The sequence below is a fragment of the Rhynchophorus ferrugineus genome, unplaced genomic scaffold (assembly GCF_030347505.1).
Source record: "Rhynchophorus ferrugineus isolate W39M unplaced genomic scaffold, kcgeb_rfMv2 rfM1, whole genome shotgun sequence".
In the NCBI taxonomy this organism is placed as follows: Eukaryota; Metazoa; Arthropoda; class Insecta; order Coleoptera; family Curculionidae; genus Rhynchophorus; species Rhynchophorus ferrugineus.
Window position 1 is genome coordinate 15,844,076 of NW_027472580.1, and position 17,330 is coordinate 15,861,405.

A 17,330-nucleotide genomic window follows, 5' to 3' on the forward strand; every position below is an offset into this window, starting at 1 on the left:
CATTGCAACATGATAATAAAAATGGCGTAAAGACAACAAAAGTTGCTGGAAGAAAAGGGTCGCAGAGTATTACACCTTCTTTCCTATTATTACATATTTAGTGACGTCGAATTGATATAGGGAGTGGAAAAGAATTATTATAATATGAACAACTGTGGAAAGAAGCTTTTTTTGTTCTCGGAGACTTACCCTGGAGTGACAAGTTGGATCGGGTTATGTGGGACTGCCTCTGGGCTTACCAATACACCAATACACTAAACCGAAACCGTTTCACAGTAGACACAATGTGGATCGCTACTGCTACTGCATTAAATTTGGGGATATGGCATCCGCTGATCGGGCAGCCGTTATTGGGTACGAGTACCCGGCGATTCTACTGATTCGCGAACTTGAGTTAACACAGTACTGGATACTGTCGTATGGGAGCAAAGTTATGACTGCAGCGACGGATGAGATCGTTTCAGCCTGGAAAAAAAGGAAGGGGGGGGGGTTGTTTAGCGGTGATGCGGTGCTAAAATCCCAACATGTCGACCAGCTCGCGAACAAGCGCGTTTTCAGAAGAAATTAAGCTGAGTTGTTGTTTGTGGAATGATCGAGATATGAAGTGCTTGATTTCTGGAGTGTCAGTTTTCCTATGAATTTGATTATTTCTGACAAACCATGGAGTGTTTAAGATTCTTCTGAAGAGCTTATTTTGTGGAAAGGAGCATTGTCGGCGAATAGAGTGAGACATCTACATATAGGGGCTTTGTTTAAATTAGAATATATTTAAACCCCTAGTATAGTTTTGCTCTTTAACAGTCGCTCGTTTAGTAAAATAAAACAGTTTGAAAGTAAATTGAATAGTTTTTGTTGTTTTGAATCCTTCTCATTTTATAACTGACGGAATTATTAGAATTCCGGGGAGATTATAAGGTTGTTCTCTTTTGAATTTATTCATTTAATAGGAATCATATTATTGATCAACATTAGAAGATAGATTGATATTGGATTAGCATTCGATTCGCAGTTACTCGAAACATTCTTTGGTTTAGTTAATCGGAATTCGGACAAACATATCGCATATGAAACTGTAAGGTCACCAAAGATGGATTGAAGTCTTTAATGACCCTTAACCCTAAAAAATACAATTAGGAAATATCCATGCTTTGAAAAACACTTCTAGTTCATGGATTCCTGGCACAGGCATGGCAGTTTCGGATGTAAGGCTATCAAATATAGTCTGAAATTGCTGTAAACTAAAGTAGTCTACTGGAATTTGGACAGGAGCTTGCTGTTTAGCGTGTATGGCCAAACAAAACCTACTTATGATATACGACATACATCCTGACCACTAACATCTAGACCTATATATCTAGACCTGATACATAGATGGTACTAGAATTAAATCCATATGTTTTTTAGTTAGCCCTAACTCTCAAAAGTTGCGTGTATAAAGTTGATAGCTGTTGGATCATTAGTTTGTGAATTATAGCATTTTGAGTGAAGAACCTTTTGTTATTGTGAAAAAAAATGGATAAAAAGGAATGTCGCATGCTGATAAAATATTGCTTTTTGAAGGGAAAAATAATGTTGAAGCAAAAACTTGGCTTGATGCCGAGTTTCCGGACACTGCCTCAGGAAAATCAACCATCAATTGGTATGCTAATTTTAGACGTGGTGAAACGTAAACTGAAATTGAATGTAATAGCAGACATTCTAAAAATATCAACTGAACGTGCACATTATATCATTCACGAATATTCGGATATGATAAAGCTCTGTGTAAAGTGGTTGCCGCGCCAGCTCTTTGGACCAAAAACAACGACGAGTTGATGATTCAGAGCAGTGTTTGAAGATGATCAAGTATAATAAACGCGAGTTTTTGCGTCGATATGTGACAATGGATGAAACATGACTCCATCATTTCATTTCGAAGTCCAATCAACAGTCATCCGACTGGGCTACACACGATGAACCCGCACCAAAGCATGGGAAAACGTAACAATCGGCTGGAAAGGTTATGGTGTCTGTGTTTTGGGATGCGCATGGAATAATTTTCACTGACTACATTGAAAAAGAAAGAACCATCAACAGTGACTATTACATAGCGTTATTGGAACCGTTCGTAGGGCGAAATCGCCGAAAAACGGCCGCATTTGAAGAAAAAGAAAGTGCTGCTTCACTAAGACAATGCAACGTGTCACAAATCAGTGAAAACGATGGCAAAAATCCATGAATTGGGCTTCTAATTGCCTCATCCACCGTGTCAGATCTGCCCCCAGAGACTACTTCCTGTTATTGGATCTCAAAAGAATACTCACTGAGAAGAAATTTTCGTCGAATAAAGAGGTGATCGCCGAAACTGAGGCCTATTTTGAAGCAAAGGACAAATCATACTACAAACATGGTATCGACAAGTTGGAGGGTCGCTATAATCACCCTTGAAGGGAATTATATTGAATAAAAGCAACTAATTTTGCCAAAAAAATGTGATTTACTATGATCGGCCGGGGACTTTTCAATTGACCAGTTGGCTGAAGAGTTTTGTTGCAATAACCATTTTTTGTTTAATATTTGGCCGAAACACAATTGCAATTGGTACAGTCGGTTTGGGTTTGAAATATTCTACCTTTGGACTTTATTGAATGACTCAGCTATCAACGAGATAAACGTTTAAAACGTAAACAACGGTAATCCTTTTTTTCCTTATTTGATATGCGATATAGATCCAGGTTTTTACCCAATCATGAATTGATTATCTTCAATGACAATTAACTTCCGGTGTTGTTTTAGAACTAAAATTTACAGATACCATTCCATACTTTACTTCAGAACCACGATGCCAAAATTTAAATTTGATCTGTCGATTCATTCTTTGTTTACAAATAAATTTGACGTATTATTTATAACCTCTATGTTTATATGACATTTTTTGTAAAAAATTGAGCATCATGCAAATAATGTGCGAATTCTTTCAAAGATATTTCAATGGTATGATGAATGGTATGGAAATTCATGTCAAAGAAGCTAGTTAAATCTAGATAATGTTAGCTGAATCTGCCCATTCAAAAAGAATGGTTTTTGCAATGAAAAAGTGGCCCAGTAAATTTTGAAGACCGCCCATAACAATAGACCACATTCTCTAAAAACTACCCTAGAAAGAGGGAGTGAGTGATTTAAGATACTCAGCAGTGTGCGCAATAATTTAAATGAAATTTCGTATTTCTAAAATAAATGTCGTATATATTAACGATCCAACAACACTGTAATCAAAAGCGACTTCGTCAGCAACTTTTGAACCGTTTTAGAAGGGATAAACAGACTTTGCGCAAGGTTTTGCTATTATAGATGAGACCTAGATCTACCACCATCACTTTGAAGCAAAATAATAAGCTAAATAGAGGTGTGAACACAATTATTTGACTTCAAAGTAAGTTCAGCTTAAGCAATCGACTAAGAAGGTATAGCGTCGGTTTTTTGAGATCTACAAAGAATTCGTAGAAAATTTCTATACATATAGAATAATCAAATTAGTTTCATACAGAAACCTTTGAACCAATTGGATGCGAATATTTGTGAAAAAGCCTTGGTTTACAAAAAAAAATTATGCTCAGACAAAATCGCTATTCGTCTGATTGAGATTTTTTGGACTTCTGCCACTTCTTATATCTTAAAAATGTTCTTCATGGAAAAGGATTTTGATCAATTGAAGAGGTAATGGTTTCTATAAATTAGTATTTTGCAGCATTTTGTTGGAGAATAATTGGAGTCGAAAACTGAATTAATTAATTTTAAACATTTTAAAATCGACATTGCAAATAGTGTATCGCAAAGAAATTGAATCATTCAACAAAAAATTCTTTATCATCTTCAAACATGACTAATACACAAATATATAAAATTATAAAAATCCTTACAGATTATTACGCAGGAAATAAGTCTATTTATAGCTACACCAAATACTAATAGTCATTTTAAAGACAGATTCATTAATAATATTCGGTGATTCATATTATAATAATAGCAAAAACGGAAACACTAAAAGTGAAAAAAATGAAACTGAGTCAGTCAGTCAATGTTTTAGAGGGAATTAATTTATTTTTGACTATATTTCTGAATATAATTTTGTTTATTATTTAATACGACTTTTTGTTATTATGAATTAGAATATGGAACACGATGCTAAGATAATATAGAATAATAATGAATAAAAGCAACACGAAAAAAAGTCATGTAAAATGTAAAAATAGATTAAGTGGTATAGAAATGGAAGACAGGAGAAAGAAATAAATGACATAATTGGAAAAACCATGAATTTGTCCTTCTCTATTATTAAGTTAAATACCAAGCTAAGCGAAAACGGAACTGTACAAAGCATATATATATATATATAGACCAACCCTAACATTAACATTTTACGAAACAAAAAAAGACAACTGGTAACAGAATAAACAGAGAATATTATTGTAATATATTGATTTAGTTGTTTAATGCAAAACTTCGAAAATGATTTTCATCAAATGGAAAGTTAAGAAATGCCACGGATGAATATTTCGATATTTCAAGTATTTATAACAGGTCAATTGAAAAGTCCTCGGCCTACCTTAGTAAAACATTTTTTGGCCAAATTAGCTTTTTTTATTCAATATAATTCCCTTCAAGGGTGATACACTGATTATAACGACCCTCCAACTTTTCGATACCATTTTTGTAGTACTATTTGTTCTTTGCTTCAAAATAAGCCTCAGTTTAGGCGATCACTTCTTCATTTCTTTCCATAGAGCATTTCGAATTCATGGATTGCCATCGCTTTCACTGAATTGTGACATGGTGTATAGTCTTGGTGAAGCAGCACTTTCTTTTTCATCAAATGCGGCCGTTTTCGGCGATTTCGTCCTTCAAACGGTCCAATAACGCTATGTAATAGTCGCTGTTGATGATCCATCCTTTTTCAAGGTAGTCAATGAAAATTATTCCATGCGCGTCCCACAATACAGACGCCATAACCTTGCCACCCGACTGTTGCGTTTTCCCGCGCTTTCGAGAGGGTTCATCGTGTGCACTCGGATGACTGTCAATTGGACTTCGGAGTGAAATGATGGAGCCATGTTTCATCTATTATCACATGTCGACGCAAAAATTCTGATTTATTACGCCTGACATCGTCAAACACTGCTCCAAAGCGAATTTACGGTCATTCAAAATCATTTTGTGAATTTTTTAAATGTTTGCATCGGTAACACCCTTATTGGGCGTCCACTGCGTACGGTGAACGGCTTCGGTGCCCATTTCAACACGTCTAAACTTAGCATACCAATCCTTGATGGTTGATTTTCCTGGGGCAGTGTCCAGAAACACGCCATCAAATAAATGTTTTACTTCAACTGTATTTTTTCCCTCCAAAAAGCAATATTTATCAACACGCGAAATTCCTTTTCACCCATTTTTTTCACAATAACAATAGTTGCTTCACTCAAAATCTTATAATTCACACACTAATGATCCGATAGCTGTCAAATTTATACACGCATCTTTTGAGGGTTAGGGCTAACTAAAAAACATATGGACTTAATTCTAGTAGCGCCATCTATGTGTCAGGCCGGTGACTTTCCATTTGACCTGTTATTATTGTTATTTTTCAACATTTATTATATTACGTACTTTGTTTTTGTCCTAAATGAAATTAAAAAATAGTCAACCGTAAGTTGATGTGTTAAAAGATGAACACAAACGTGGAAACACTTCAGAATTATATCACCTATAAATAATTTGAATGAATGAACTGCCTATTAAATTTTAAAGTGCTTTTGACCTATTAATATGTGTGGTTACAGTGAATATTTCTATAATCATCTAGTTGAACATTTTTTTATCTTATCGTAGTGCCAATTAATAACGTCTTTCTTTTTTATATTCAATTGACATTCCAGTGGGATATTTTGTCAAATGTATGTGTTAGATCATTTTTCGTATTCAGTATATTAGGTTTTCAAGGTTCATAAAACTCAAGCATTCTATCAGCTGCCGCCATTTTTTTGTCATCTAACTGAAATAATTTGAGTATTGTAAATAAATATATGAATTTTTAATAAACCATAGTGCATCCATTTGTTTTCGAGGTCATTGTGCAGCTCTTCATTGGTTACGTAGCGATAAGCATTGGTAATTATTCGTAGAACCTTGTTTTGGGTACGTCGGACTACTAGTTGGTTTGATGCCTTAGTGCAACCCAATATTTGTACCCCATAGGTCTAAATTCGATTTATGATTGACTGATGAACCAATCTCGTTGATTTTAGGTCAAATTGAGAATATCTTCCGACTAACAAGTACAGTTGATTGACTTTGAGTCTTATTTGTTCTGCTTTATGTCTAACATCATGTTGCCAGTTTAACCTACCATCGAGATATGTTCCGAGGTATTTGGCTGATCCTGCTTGAGCAATCGGGAATCCGTCAAGTGGTATAATTAGGTTTTTGTCATTTCGCCGCAACGCAAAATTAATATGGCCAGATTTGGAGCTATTAAGCTGTATTTTCCAGTCCCTAGTCCATTTGCAGATCTTGTTGATCACTGTTTGTACTTTTTCTACAGCCTAAGACAGAGATACATCATTTGCCATGATAACTGTATCGTCGGCAAATGTTCCAAATACTGTTTCTTCTGTTGCTGGGATACCAGTAGTATAGAACGGATATAGGAGTGGTCCCATGACACTACCCTGTGGAACTCCGGCCGAAATAGGTTTAAATGTTGAGAATGCCCCTTCAGGCGAGACTCTATATTTTCTTTCGAGAAGATATAATTCCAGCAGTAGAAGGTAATTCCGCGGTAGCAATTTGCTCATTTTGTAGATTAATCCCATATGCCATATCCGGTCAAAAGCTTGTGAGACGTTCAGGAATATTGCAGTACAGTAGTTCTTTTCTTCGAATGCCTTTTCTACAACCGCTGTTACTCTGTGCACTTGGTCGACTGTCGAGTAGTAATTTTGAAATCCAAACTGGAAATCTGGTATTTCTATATATGGTTTAATACATTTTAACAGCAGTTTCTCAAATAATTTTGATGTCACAGGCAGGAGTGAAATAGGCCTGTAAGATCCAATTTGTTCTCCCGATTATAGGTATGTTATTATAAATAAAAAAATTAAAATCTGTTTTAAATTTTTTGCTATAAATATCCTAGCTTGTCGCGTCCTCTGGTGGCTCCGAATGGAAACACTTGGCTATGGTCTTATGTATAGAAGTTACTTTTTCTGCGATGATTTCTTTAAAAGTACACGTGATTGTGATGCGATTTAAAGATAAAGAGAAAAATGATCTTCATTCGGATTATTTGCCAATCAAAACTGATGTAATAATTTTTCAATATCATTCAATGATGTTCGCAAGCAAAACAATCTATTTTTTAGTGGAGATTTGACATTACCATATCTGTCAATGTCAAGTGCACGCACATGCACTTCAGAAATAAACTGATAAAACAGATAGTGCGACTATAGGAACAAATATTACAGTGACTAAAATAAACTGAACGAATGTTTGGATGACTGGAATTTATGGCCTTGAGCTTGTAATCCGAGAATTATAGTTCTATATAAAAGAAATGTAAAAATAAAAATAATAAGTCATGTATTCTGTAGTAGGTTTCACAGCTGATAATGAGGTCGTATCAGCTGATACACACACACACACACACACACACACACACACACATATATATATATATATATATATATATATATATATATATATATATATGTGTGTGTGTCATTAAAAGACGTCCTTGATACTTAACTTACAAACGCTTGAATGTTTACAATTTAAAGAGATAAATATATATAATTCTTAAATTACAATAATATTTGATTTAACTGAATATTTTTTTAAATTTGCATATTGGATATATTTTTGTCATTGAATCGGTGTAATTCAAATTCGTATATTAAGCAATTTATTAGCACTTATGACTTGTTCTTGAAGGTATAATATTTGTTCATTTACAAAAAATATTGTTAATACGAATTGCTAAAATTGTGGAAAGGTTTCTTCCTTCTCGCGGTTGATACCCGACAATTGGTCGGATAAGCTAAACATGAACTTTGAAGATGACTAACGTGACAAACCGAAAGTATGGTAAAACAATTATGTGTAGTTATTCATAACTTGATAAGTAATTGTTAATAACTTATGTAATTCCCATATTTATTTCATACATTTAAATCGTAAATGACTAAAATAGTGAATAGGAGTAAGTACAGTGTTTTTTTTTGTCAATTTTTGTTTTTGTGAACAAATGAGTAACAATAAACAATTGGACCAAGACTTAAAGAATAATAGCCAGTCAATTGATCCATATTAAATTAGTTATAATAAAAATACACAGGCAACAGTAACAATGAATATATAGCATATATATACATATACCCAATTTTATAATTAACTCATGTCTCAATGCATATCTATAGATCCATATTAAAATTTGCGTTTGGTTCCGTATGAACCGCAACTTATTATGTACGGGTAAATCAGATTTTCTTACAATTAACCAATATATTGTTCTAAAAGGTCACTTGAAAAGTTCCCGAACTGACACATAGATCATACTACTAGAATTAAATCGATATGCTATTTAGTTAGCCCTAACCCTCAAAAGCTATATGTCATCCCATATAGTAACACCTTGACATGAACCTCGATATAAAATTTCATTGGAAGGAGCGCCTTAAAAAGAAAAGAACTGCAATTGAAATATAACAGCTCAATTGAAAAGTCTTCAACCTATCATAGTAAAACATTTTTTTTGGCAAAAATAGGTTTTTTTTATTTAACATAATTCCCTTCAAGGGTGATACACTGATTATAGCGATCCTCCAAATTTTCCATACCATTTTTGTAGTACGATTTGTCCTTTGCTTCAAAATAGGCATCAGTTTCGGCGATCACCTCCTCATTCAATGAAAATTTCTTTCCAGCGAGCTTTCTTTTGAGATCTGAGAATAGGAAATGGTCTCTGGGGGGCCAGATCTGGAGAATACGGTGGATGAGGACGAGGATTTTTGACACGGTGCATTTCTTTTTCTTCAAATGCGGCTGTTTTTAGGTGATTTCGTCCTGCAGACGGCCCAATAACGCTATGTAATAGTCTCTCTTGATGGTCCTTCCTTTTTCAAACGCATCCCAAAATACAGACGCCATAACCTTGCTAGCCGACTGTTGCGTTTTCCCACGATTTGGAGAGAGTTCATCGTGTGCAGTCCACACGCATGACTGTCGATTGGACTTCGGAGTGAAATCATGGAGCTATGTTTCATCAATTATCACATATCGACGCAAAACCTCGGATTTAATACGCTCGATCATCTTCAAATATTGCTCCGAATCATCAACTCTTTTGCAACGCTTTGCGCAGAGTTTTCTCATACCCAAATATTCATTAATCATATGATGTACACGTTCAGTTGATATCTTTAGAGTGTCTGCTATTTTATTCAGTTTCAATTTAAGGCCATTGAAAATCATTTTGTGGATTTTTTAAATATTTTCGGTAACAACCTCTTTTGGGCGTCCACTGCGTTCTCCGTCTTCGGTGCTCAACTTAGCATACCAATCCTCGATGGTTTAGTTTCCTGATGCACTCGGAAACTCGGCATCAAGCCAAGTTTTTGCTTCAACTGTATTATTTCCCTTCAAAAAGCAATATTTTATCAACACGCGAAATTCCTTTTTATCCATTTTTTTCACAATAACAAAAGTTGCTTTATTAAAAATGTTATAATTCACAAACTAATGATACGAATGCTGTTAAATTTATACACGCATCTTTTGAGGGTTAGGGCTAACTAAAAATCATATGGATTTAATTATAGCAGCACCATCTATGTGTCAGTTCCGGGGCTTTTCAACTGACATGTTAGAAAAATATATTGGTTAATTGTAAGAAAATCTGAATTACCCGTACATAGTAAGTTGCGGTTCTATATGTAAGTTTTAATATGGATCTATAGATATGCATTGAGACATGAGTTAATTTTTTATGAATATTATAAAATTGGGTTAATTTATGGAGGAAATTTCGGGTCGGAAGAAGTCGCATTAAGACGAACAAGAAGAAGAAACTGGGAGATTTTCTTCCTAACAGATAATATTCAAGTCTCATATTCTTAGTAGTAGTCCTTTCGAGTGGCGACAATCTATAAAACACTCCATATTTAAAGATAGCGTTAATTATTTGTTCCCAAATTCAAATGGAAAGAGCGTGTTAAAAAGAAACGAGCAGAGCTTTATGTAAGTTTCAGAAAATATGGTAATTGGTGACACTAACAATTATTACTTCACAACAAATTGTTATTATTTTAACAAATTTTCAAGCCAGAGTGGATATACGGTGTTCAACTATGGGATTGCAAAAATAAATCCAACATCAATGTGATACAAACTCATCAAAAAAATGTTCTTCGCAGCATTGCTAACGCTCCATGGTATATCAGAAAATAGGACCTCCACAAAGACCTAAGAGTACCAACGGTCAACGAATAAAATTACGAAAGATCAATCAAGTTATATTAATGAAACATAAAAACGTTGAAGTGCTACAACTGCTCGAATGATAGACCTACCAGAAGGTTGAAGGGACAAAAACGTGGGCGAATACAATGCCGTGTTTTAGACTTATGTAGAGTGCAGTAGAAATACATCAAATCAAACACTAATTAAGTTTATTATTGCGCTTTAAAAATGGATGTCTCAGAACGTAATTTTCTTCATATTTTACTTTTTTACTTTCAAAAAAGGAAAAATATAGAGCAAACTTATTGAAAGTTGTTCGCTCGTTACGACAAGAAAATAATAAAGAAAATCGATGGAAATCTTCGAGACATTAAGGTAGACCAATCTATCTTACCTAGAAATATACAAATCCACCAGAAAATAGTTTAAACTACTTACATAAGACTGAGTATTAAAAAATATCGATACAAGAGTTTTACATTAATTAACAATAAAAACTTATTTGAGTAAATGAGCTTTTTGTGAATCGTTACTGAAAGGATACGAAATCAAGCCATTATTGAAACGAATAGTTAATAAATATTGGCTCACATGAGACATTAATACGCGAAGCCTGAAGAAGCTTTATAAGCGGTTCTACACTTTGCATTGTCGCCAAGGAAGATGATGCTAAGTGTTAAAGCAGTGAATAAGTGATTGAAGCAGACGAAAGAGGCGACGAGCTTTGATCAACAATGGATACAATGGAAATTTGGGTAGAAGTCGCGTTCGGATAAACTGGCGGACGAAGATATAATCGATGGTTAAAAATAATTTTTACAAAAACTATAAGCTGTTCAGACGAGACAACAACCACGTCCATGCCAGTGGTATTTTCTTTAGGAGGGAGATGTTATACGAGTACTGTGGTCTGAAGAGGGTCATCTGCTGAGAATTGTGAATAGACGTTGGGATGATTTCTATTTTTACCTGTTTTTACCCCTAGTGTTGCTTTAGATCGCCCGTCAACCAGTCGCTTCTTCTATCCGTAAAATAAAGCAGTTTATTTAAGTAAAATAAGAGTTTTTTTTGTTTAATACCCTTTCACAAAATATAACTTATATCCACACAAATCTGCAATGATAACAATTATGATATTAAGAGGAAAAGTGGCAAAATATTAACAATCGAAATGACCATTGGCTAGTATTTCCATTCATAAAGTTCCAAACACATCCAAATATTTCCCTAACCCATTATAATGCTTATAATGAGAAATAAAATTATTACATTAAATAAATACGCAAGGGCTGAACAATTATTGAAATATACAATTACATTAATACAAATATTTAATTACAAACAGCGACAAAATATTTATTTTCGCAAAGAAGAACAACCAATTTAGATATAAAAAAAGAAATGATAAAAAACATGGATTACTTTTACCCGTAAAAATTTTCACACAATTAAATAATAATTAAATCTCTATTAACACTAGAAAAATAAAGGTTCGTTACATAAGCAATCATGTAAATGCGTATTAAACGGACTTAGCAAACAATTAGCGTAATTTGGGCCTGATATACGCTTATCTCTTATTAGTGTAAATAACATGTGTACGCAAATCAAAGTCTCGTAAGCGTCTTTTAATAACACGACAAATATCAGCTGATGTGACTCAATAATCAGTTGTGAAAACTAGCTTGGTGCAATTTGCGAGTCTTCGGGTCGTATATATATTTTTTTGTACGTTGTCATCGCCGATAACTGTTTACCCATCAATTAAATCCAAGGTTTTGCAGTAATGTCACGTCAATGAACATCGATGGCTCCACATTTTAGGCAATTCAATTTCTTAAAGTTGCGGCTTTTGTTGTGTAATTTTTTTGTTTTCTTAGTTTTATTTTCACTCATTCATTACTTTTATTGTTTGATTTGATGAAATCTGATTCTGAAACTCATCAAACACTTTTACGACGTCCATCCCTGTGGTCGTTCCTCAAGGACGCAACTAATACGGTCTTGGTTACGGCCTATACGAGGAAATGTGGCCATCTATATGTGCTTGTGTAAAGTCTAAATTGCCTAACAAGAGAGATGTCTAAAAATAGACGTTAAGATAGGGGTTTGTTTTGTTTTGTAATAAATAAAAACCTTCCAGGCTTCAAATACACCTTAATAGAATACAAATGTTGCTGAACAATAAAATATTTCTGTTTGAATCAATACGTAGGCGTAGGACAAATCCTAGGGAATTCATTTATGGAACCAAACAATAAAAACAAGTCCACAACAAAATAGTGTGTCCTTTAGTCGATGCTCCATACTACGCCCTTTATGAAGTAATACAGAGTAACAGGTCAACTCAAAAGTCAACTCAAAGTAACAGGTCAACCCGGCTTACCATAGCAAAACACATTTTTTATGACAAAATTAGTTTTTTTTATTCAACATAATTCCCTTCAAGGGCGATGCACTGATTATAGCGACCCTCCAACTTTTCGATAGTTTTTGTTCGAACATTTTTGTAGTACGATTTGTCCTTTACTTCAAAATAGGCCTCAGTTTCGGAGATCACCTCTTTATTCGACGAAAATTTGAACAGGAGAATACGGTGGATGAGGAAGCAATTCGAATCCCAATTCATGAATTTTTGCCATCGTTTTCACTGACTTGTGACACGGTGCATTGTCTTGGTGAAGCAGCACTTTCTTGTTCTTCAAATGCGGCAGTTTTTCGGCGATTTCGTCCAATAACGCTATGTAATAGTCGCTGTTGATTGTCTCTCCTTTTGCAAGATAGTAAATGAAAATTATTCCATGTACATCCCAAAATACAGACGCCATAAACTTGCCAGCCGACAGCGTTTTCCCACGCGAGCGGGTTCATCGTTCATCGTTTTGGAGCGGGTTCATCGTGTGCAGTCCATTCGGATGACTGTCGATTGGATTTCGGAGTGAAATGATGGAGCCATATTTCATCGTTGTCACATATCAAGGCAAAAACACGGGTTAATTACGCTTGATCATCTTCAAACATTGCTCCGAATCATCAACTCGTTGTTTTGATCAAAAATGAGCTCGCGCGGCACCCGATTTGCACAGTGTTGTCTCATACCCAAATATTCGTGAATGATATGATGTACACGTTCAATTGATATCTTAGAGTGTCTGCTATTTCATTTAATTTCAATTTACGGTCATTCGAAATCATTTTGTGGATTTTTTTAATGTTTTCGTCGGTAACAACCTCATTTGAGCGTCCACTGCGTTCACCGTCTTCGGTGCTCATTTTACCACATTTAAACTCAGCATACCAATCGTTGATGGTTGATTTTCCTGGGGCAGTGTCCAGAAACTCGGCATCAAGCCAAGTTTTTGCTTCAACTGTATTGTTTCCCTTCAAAAATCAATATTTTATCAACACGCGAAATTCCTTTTTGTCCATTTTTTTTTCACAATAACAAAATTTGCATCTCTCAAAATACTATAATTCAAAAACTAATGATCCGATAGCTGTCAAATTTATATACGCGTCTTTTGAGGGTTAGAGTTAACTAAAAAACATATGGATGTAATTCTAGTAGCGCCAACTATGTGTTAGGCCGGGGATTGTCCGGTTATATTCCTCTAAAACTGGTAACACACTCAAATTCACAGTGATGGTGTTAAGTACATCGAAATAGTATTAGTGTACAACCAAATGGGAGTAATAACTTTTAAATCTGTAGTAGATTATCTGCCATGATAGTTTAGTCAGTACTCTTGCTGATAATAAGTTATATATAATAACATTTTGTTTAATACAAATAGCGTGCTTTATTTTTATCATTTAACATTTAGCATAATTCCTCGAAAATATTAGACAATGAAAAAAGTTTCTATATTGCGTTTCATAAATCATCAGTTGATTGTTTAAAAATGTTTCAGTATAATTAATTCACCAAGAATAAAAAACTATAATATGATCGAGAAAATAAATCCATAATTATAAAAATATCTTGGGATCTAACCTACATTCGTCTGATTCATTGCGAGTCGTAATTATATTATCATTATTGACAAAACTGATTTTTCAAATTACCATAAAGACCTTCATTAAGCCTAGCAAAATAGTCTTAAGTAATTTTATGTTATTCTAATATTAAAATGCTTAAAAACATAACTAAATATCAATTTACACCTTTTCATTGTCAATAACATTAAATGATGTCAAAGACTATATTAATGGAAAATATATTAATGCTTATTTTATAACAAAATGTGTAAATATGTTTTCTATTGACCTGCTAACAAATTAGTGTAATTCAGTTAGTTTTAGTAGAAATAATATTAACATCTAATTTTATGAATGGTTTTGAAAAAAACAAATGACACAAATATACATTAGTACCATTATTCAGATTAAAAAAAATATTTCATAATGGTGTGCTTGATTTAGGTTAGGTGCTTGCATGTATTTTAATCAGCTTTATGTATTGGTAAAAATGTGAAGTATCGATGTCAACAGTTAAACAACCAATCATGACTGTTAAATTTCATGGTTTCGATATATATCTGTTATCTAATGCTGAATACAGCCCTGACTATTGCGGCAATCAATTTTAAAATTGTCTGAATGGTGAAAGAGTGAGACGGGTTGGTCTGCGTTCTAATATATAAGAATCCATTCTTCTTTCCATAAAATAAAACATGTTTTCATATACATTAAAATTTGTGATTAAAACCCTTTGCTATTTTATAGCTAGCGCAATCGCTATTAATCGGAGTCAAATTAATTATGAATAAAAGAAGACAGGTTGACGATGAATAGGTAATCATTCCTCAGTTACACGAAGTGTTCCTTCGTATAGTTATGCGGAGTTCGGTCAGAAGAATCACAGTTGAAGTTGGAAAAAGTGAAGTTGAAAAAGTGGATAGAGGATGATCTTGACCCCTAGCCATAAACTATTCCAAGATAGAAACATTCAAACTTTGGAAAACACCCCTAGTCCATGAATTTTCGGCATAAGCATCACAGTTCAAAATGTAAGGCTACCAAAGACGAACTGAAGTTACTGTGAATTAACCTAGGCTACTGGAATTAGGATAGAAGCTTGCAGTTCAGGCTGTCAAAGGCAAGTTATAGTAAGCTTAGTTTGTTAACCATACCGTAGAGGTACGGCATAGAAATTTGGGTAGAAACAGTGCCATTTCGAAGATCTTACCAAGAAGGGCAATTTGATAGTAACTATAAGCTGTCCAGACGGAATACGGACAACATATATTCATGTGGCCGTTTTTTAGGAGGGAGGCAACAGTTTTTCATTTAGTATTATTGAGTTATTCATTGTATACAGATGCTAATCATCAGAGAATTGCGTTTTCAACATTAATTATTTTTGTTGTTTGATTTGAAAATATCTTCTGCCAAAACATATCAAAAATTTTTAGAAACTTTATTTTTATCATTATTTAATTAATATATTGTAACTAGTATATACTGTAACTAACCTTTGTCTTGATATGATATGTATGATAACTTAAATCTAGGTATATAACTAGGAGGACCCATCGGCCCTATCTCAGTCTCTGGTGAAATAATGTTTATACATATCATTGCTGAAATTTTAATATATGCACCTCACTACACAACACTACACAAGATCAGATGGTTTGATTCTTTTGAGTCTGTGTCCTGTTCTGATGGTATCCAATAGTTGTAATATTTCAATATTCGTGTGAATCGCGGTCACCGTTTAGTCGATATAATTTTTCCAAGACCAAATAAACTTTTTATGAAAACCAAACTTACTTATCTTTTATTTGAGTAAAGTTAAAAGCAATCAAAAGGGTAACGGGACTTTTGCAAGTTGTACCTAATTTTTAATGCGTTTTTTAGGTGAACATATATTTATTGAAATAGTTGTTTCTATCTAATACAATGAAATAGGTTATTTAACTTTGGAGTAAAAGTAGTGCCATATGTAAAGAAGTAATAGAATTATTTAAATGAATGTATTGTATGACCCTGACGACAGATCGATTTGTAGGCCTTATATAAATCCTCTCTTCAGAATGTTTAAAATATTTATATCGTACCTGATGCAACAATAAACCTTCCACATGGAGATATTTTGGCACAAGTGGTGTTCATGAGAAACGTGTCCAAGACTGCCAGTTTTTCGCCCTTTAGATCCCATATGATCATATCAGTCTTGTTGGAGCAAGTCATTATAAATTTCCCATTGCTGGCAATGTCCAAGCCAATTATATCGCTATTGTGAGCCTGAAAATAAATAAATGTGAAAAACAATGGAAAATTATCAATATTAATAACGCAATAATTGTATAAAAAGAATGTCTTTATGGAGGATTCTTAAAAGAGCTTTGTTCTTTAGGAATGTCATATCCAATAATACAATGTTGGTACTCCATTAGCAATTAGATAAATAATTGTTTTCGAAACTATTTATTTGCTCGAATGCATATATATATATATATATATATATATATATATATATATATATATATATATAGCTGCGAATCTATATATATATATATATATATATATATATATATATATATATTGTAATTGTAAAGCTACTTTATTTTAGAGTGGCAATGTTTTAAATAGACTAAGAGGCTGTTGTGTCAAGAAATATTATAGTTTACGCAGGCGCTAACTACTAACTAATTGAAACCAAATGTAGTTCTCATTATCAAGACATTTTTATTAATGAACGTTATATAAGTGATTTAAATAATAAACGTAATATTAGTAGAAAGGATCAATACATATAACATACATATATTTATAAGAAACTAAACAAATTTTTCAACAGGAATAAATATTTTTTTAATTAGAAAAAATAA

General features: G+C 33.5%; 1 protein-coding gene across 1 annotated transcript in view; it reads right to left on the reverse strand.

Moving 5' to 3' along the window:
- LOC143195283 (transducin beta-like protein 2) overlaps positions 1-17,330 on the reverse strand; it is a 253,458-nt gene that overhangs the window by 8,749 nt on the left and 227,379 nt on the right. The window contains exon 5 of the mRNA XM_076402325.1: positions 16,557-16,743. Within this exon, the coding sequence (XP_076258440.1) occupies positions 16,557-16,743 (187 nt within the window). The remainder of the gene's footprint in view (positions 1-16,556; positions 16,744-17,330) is intronic.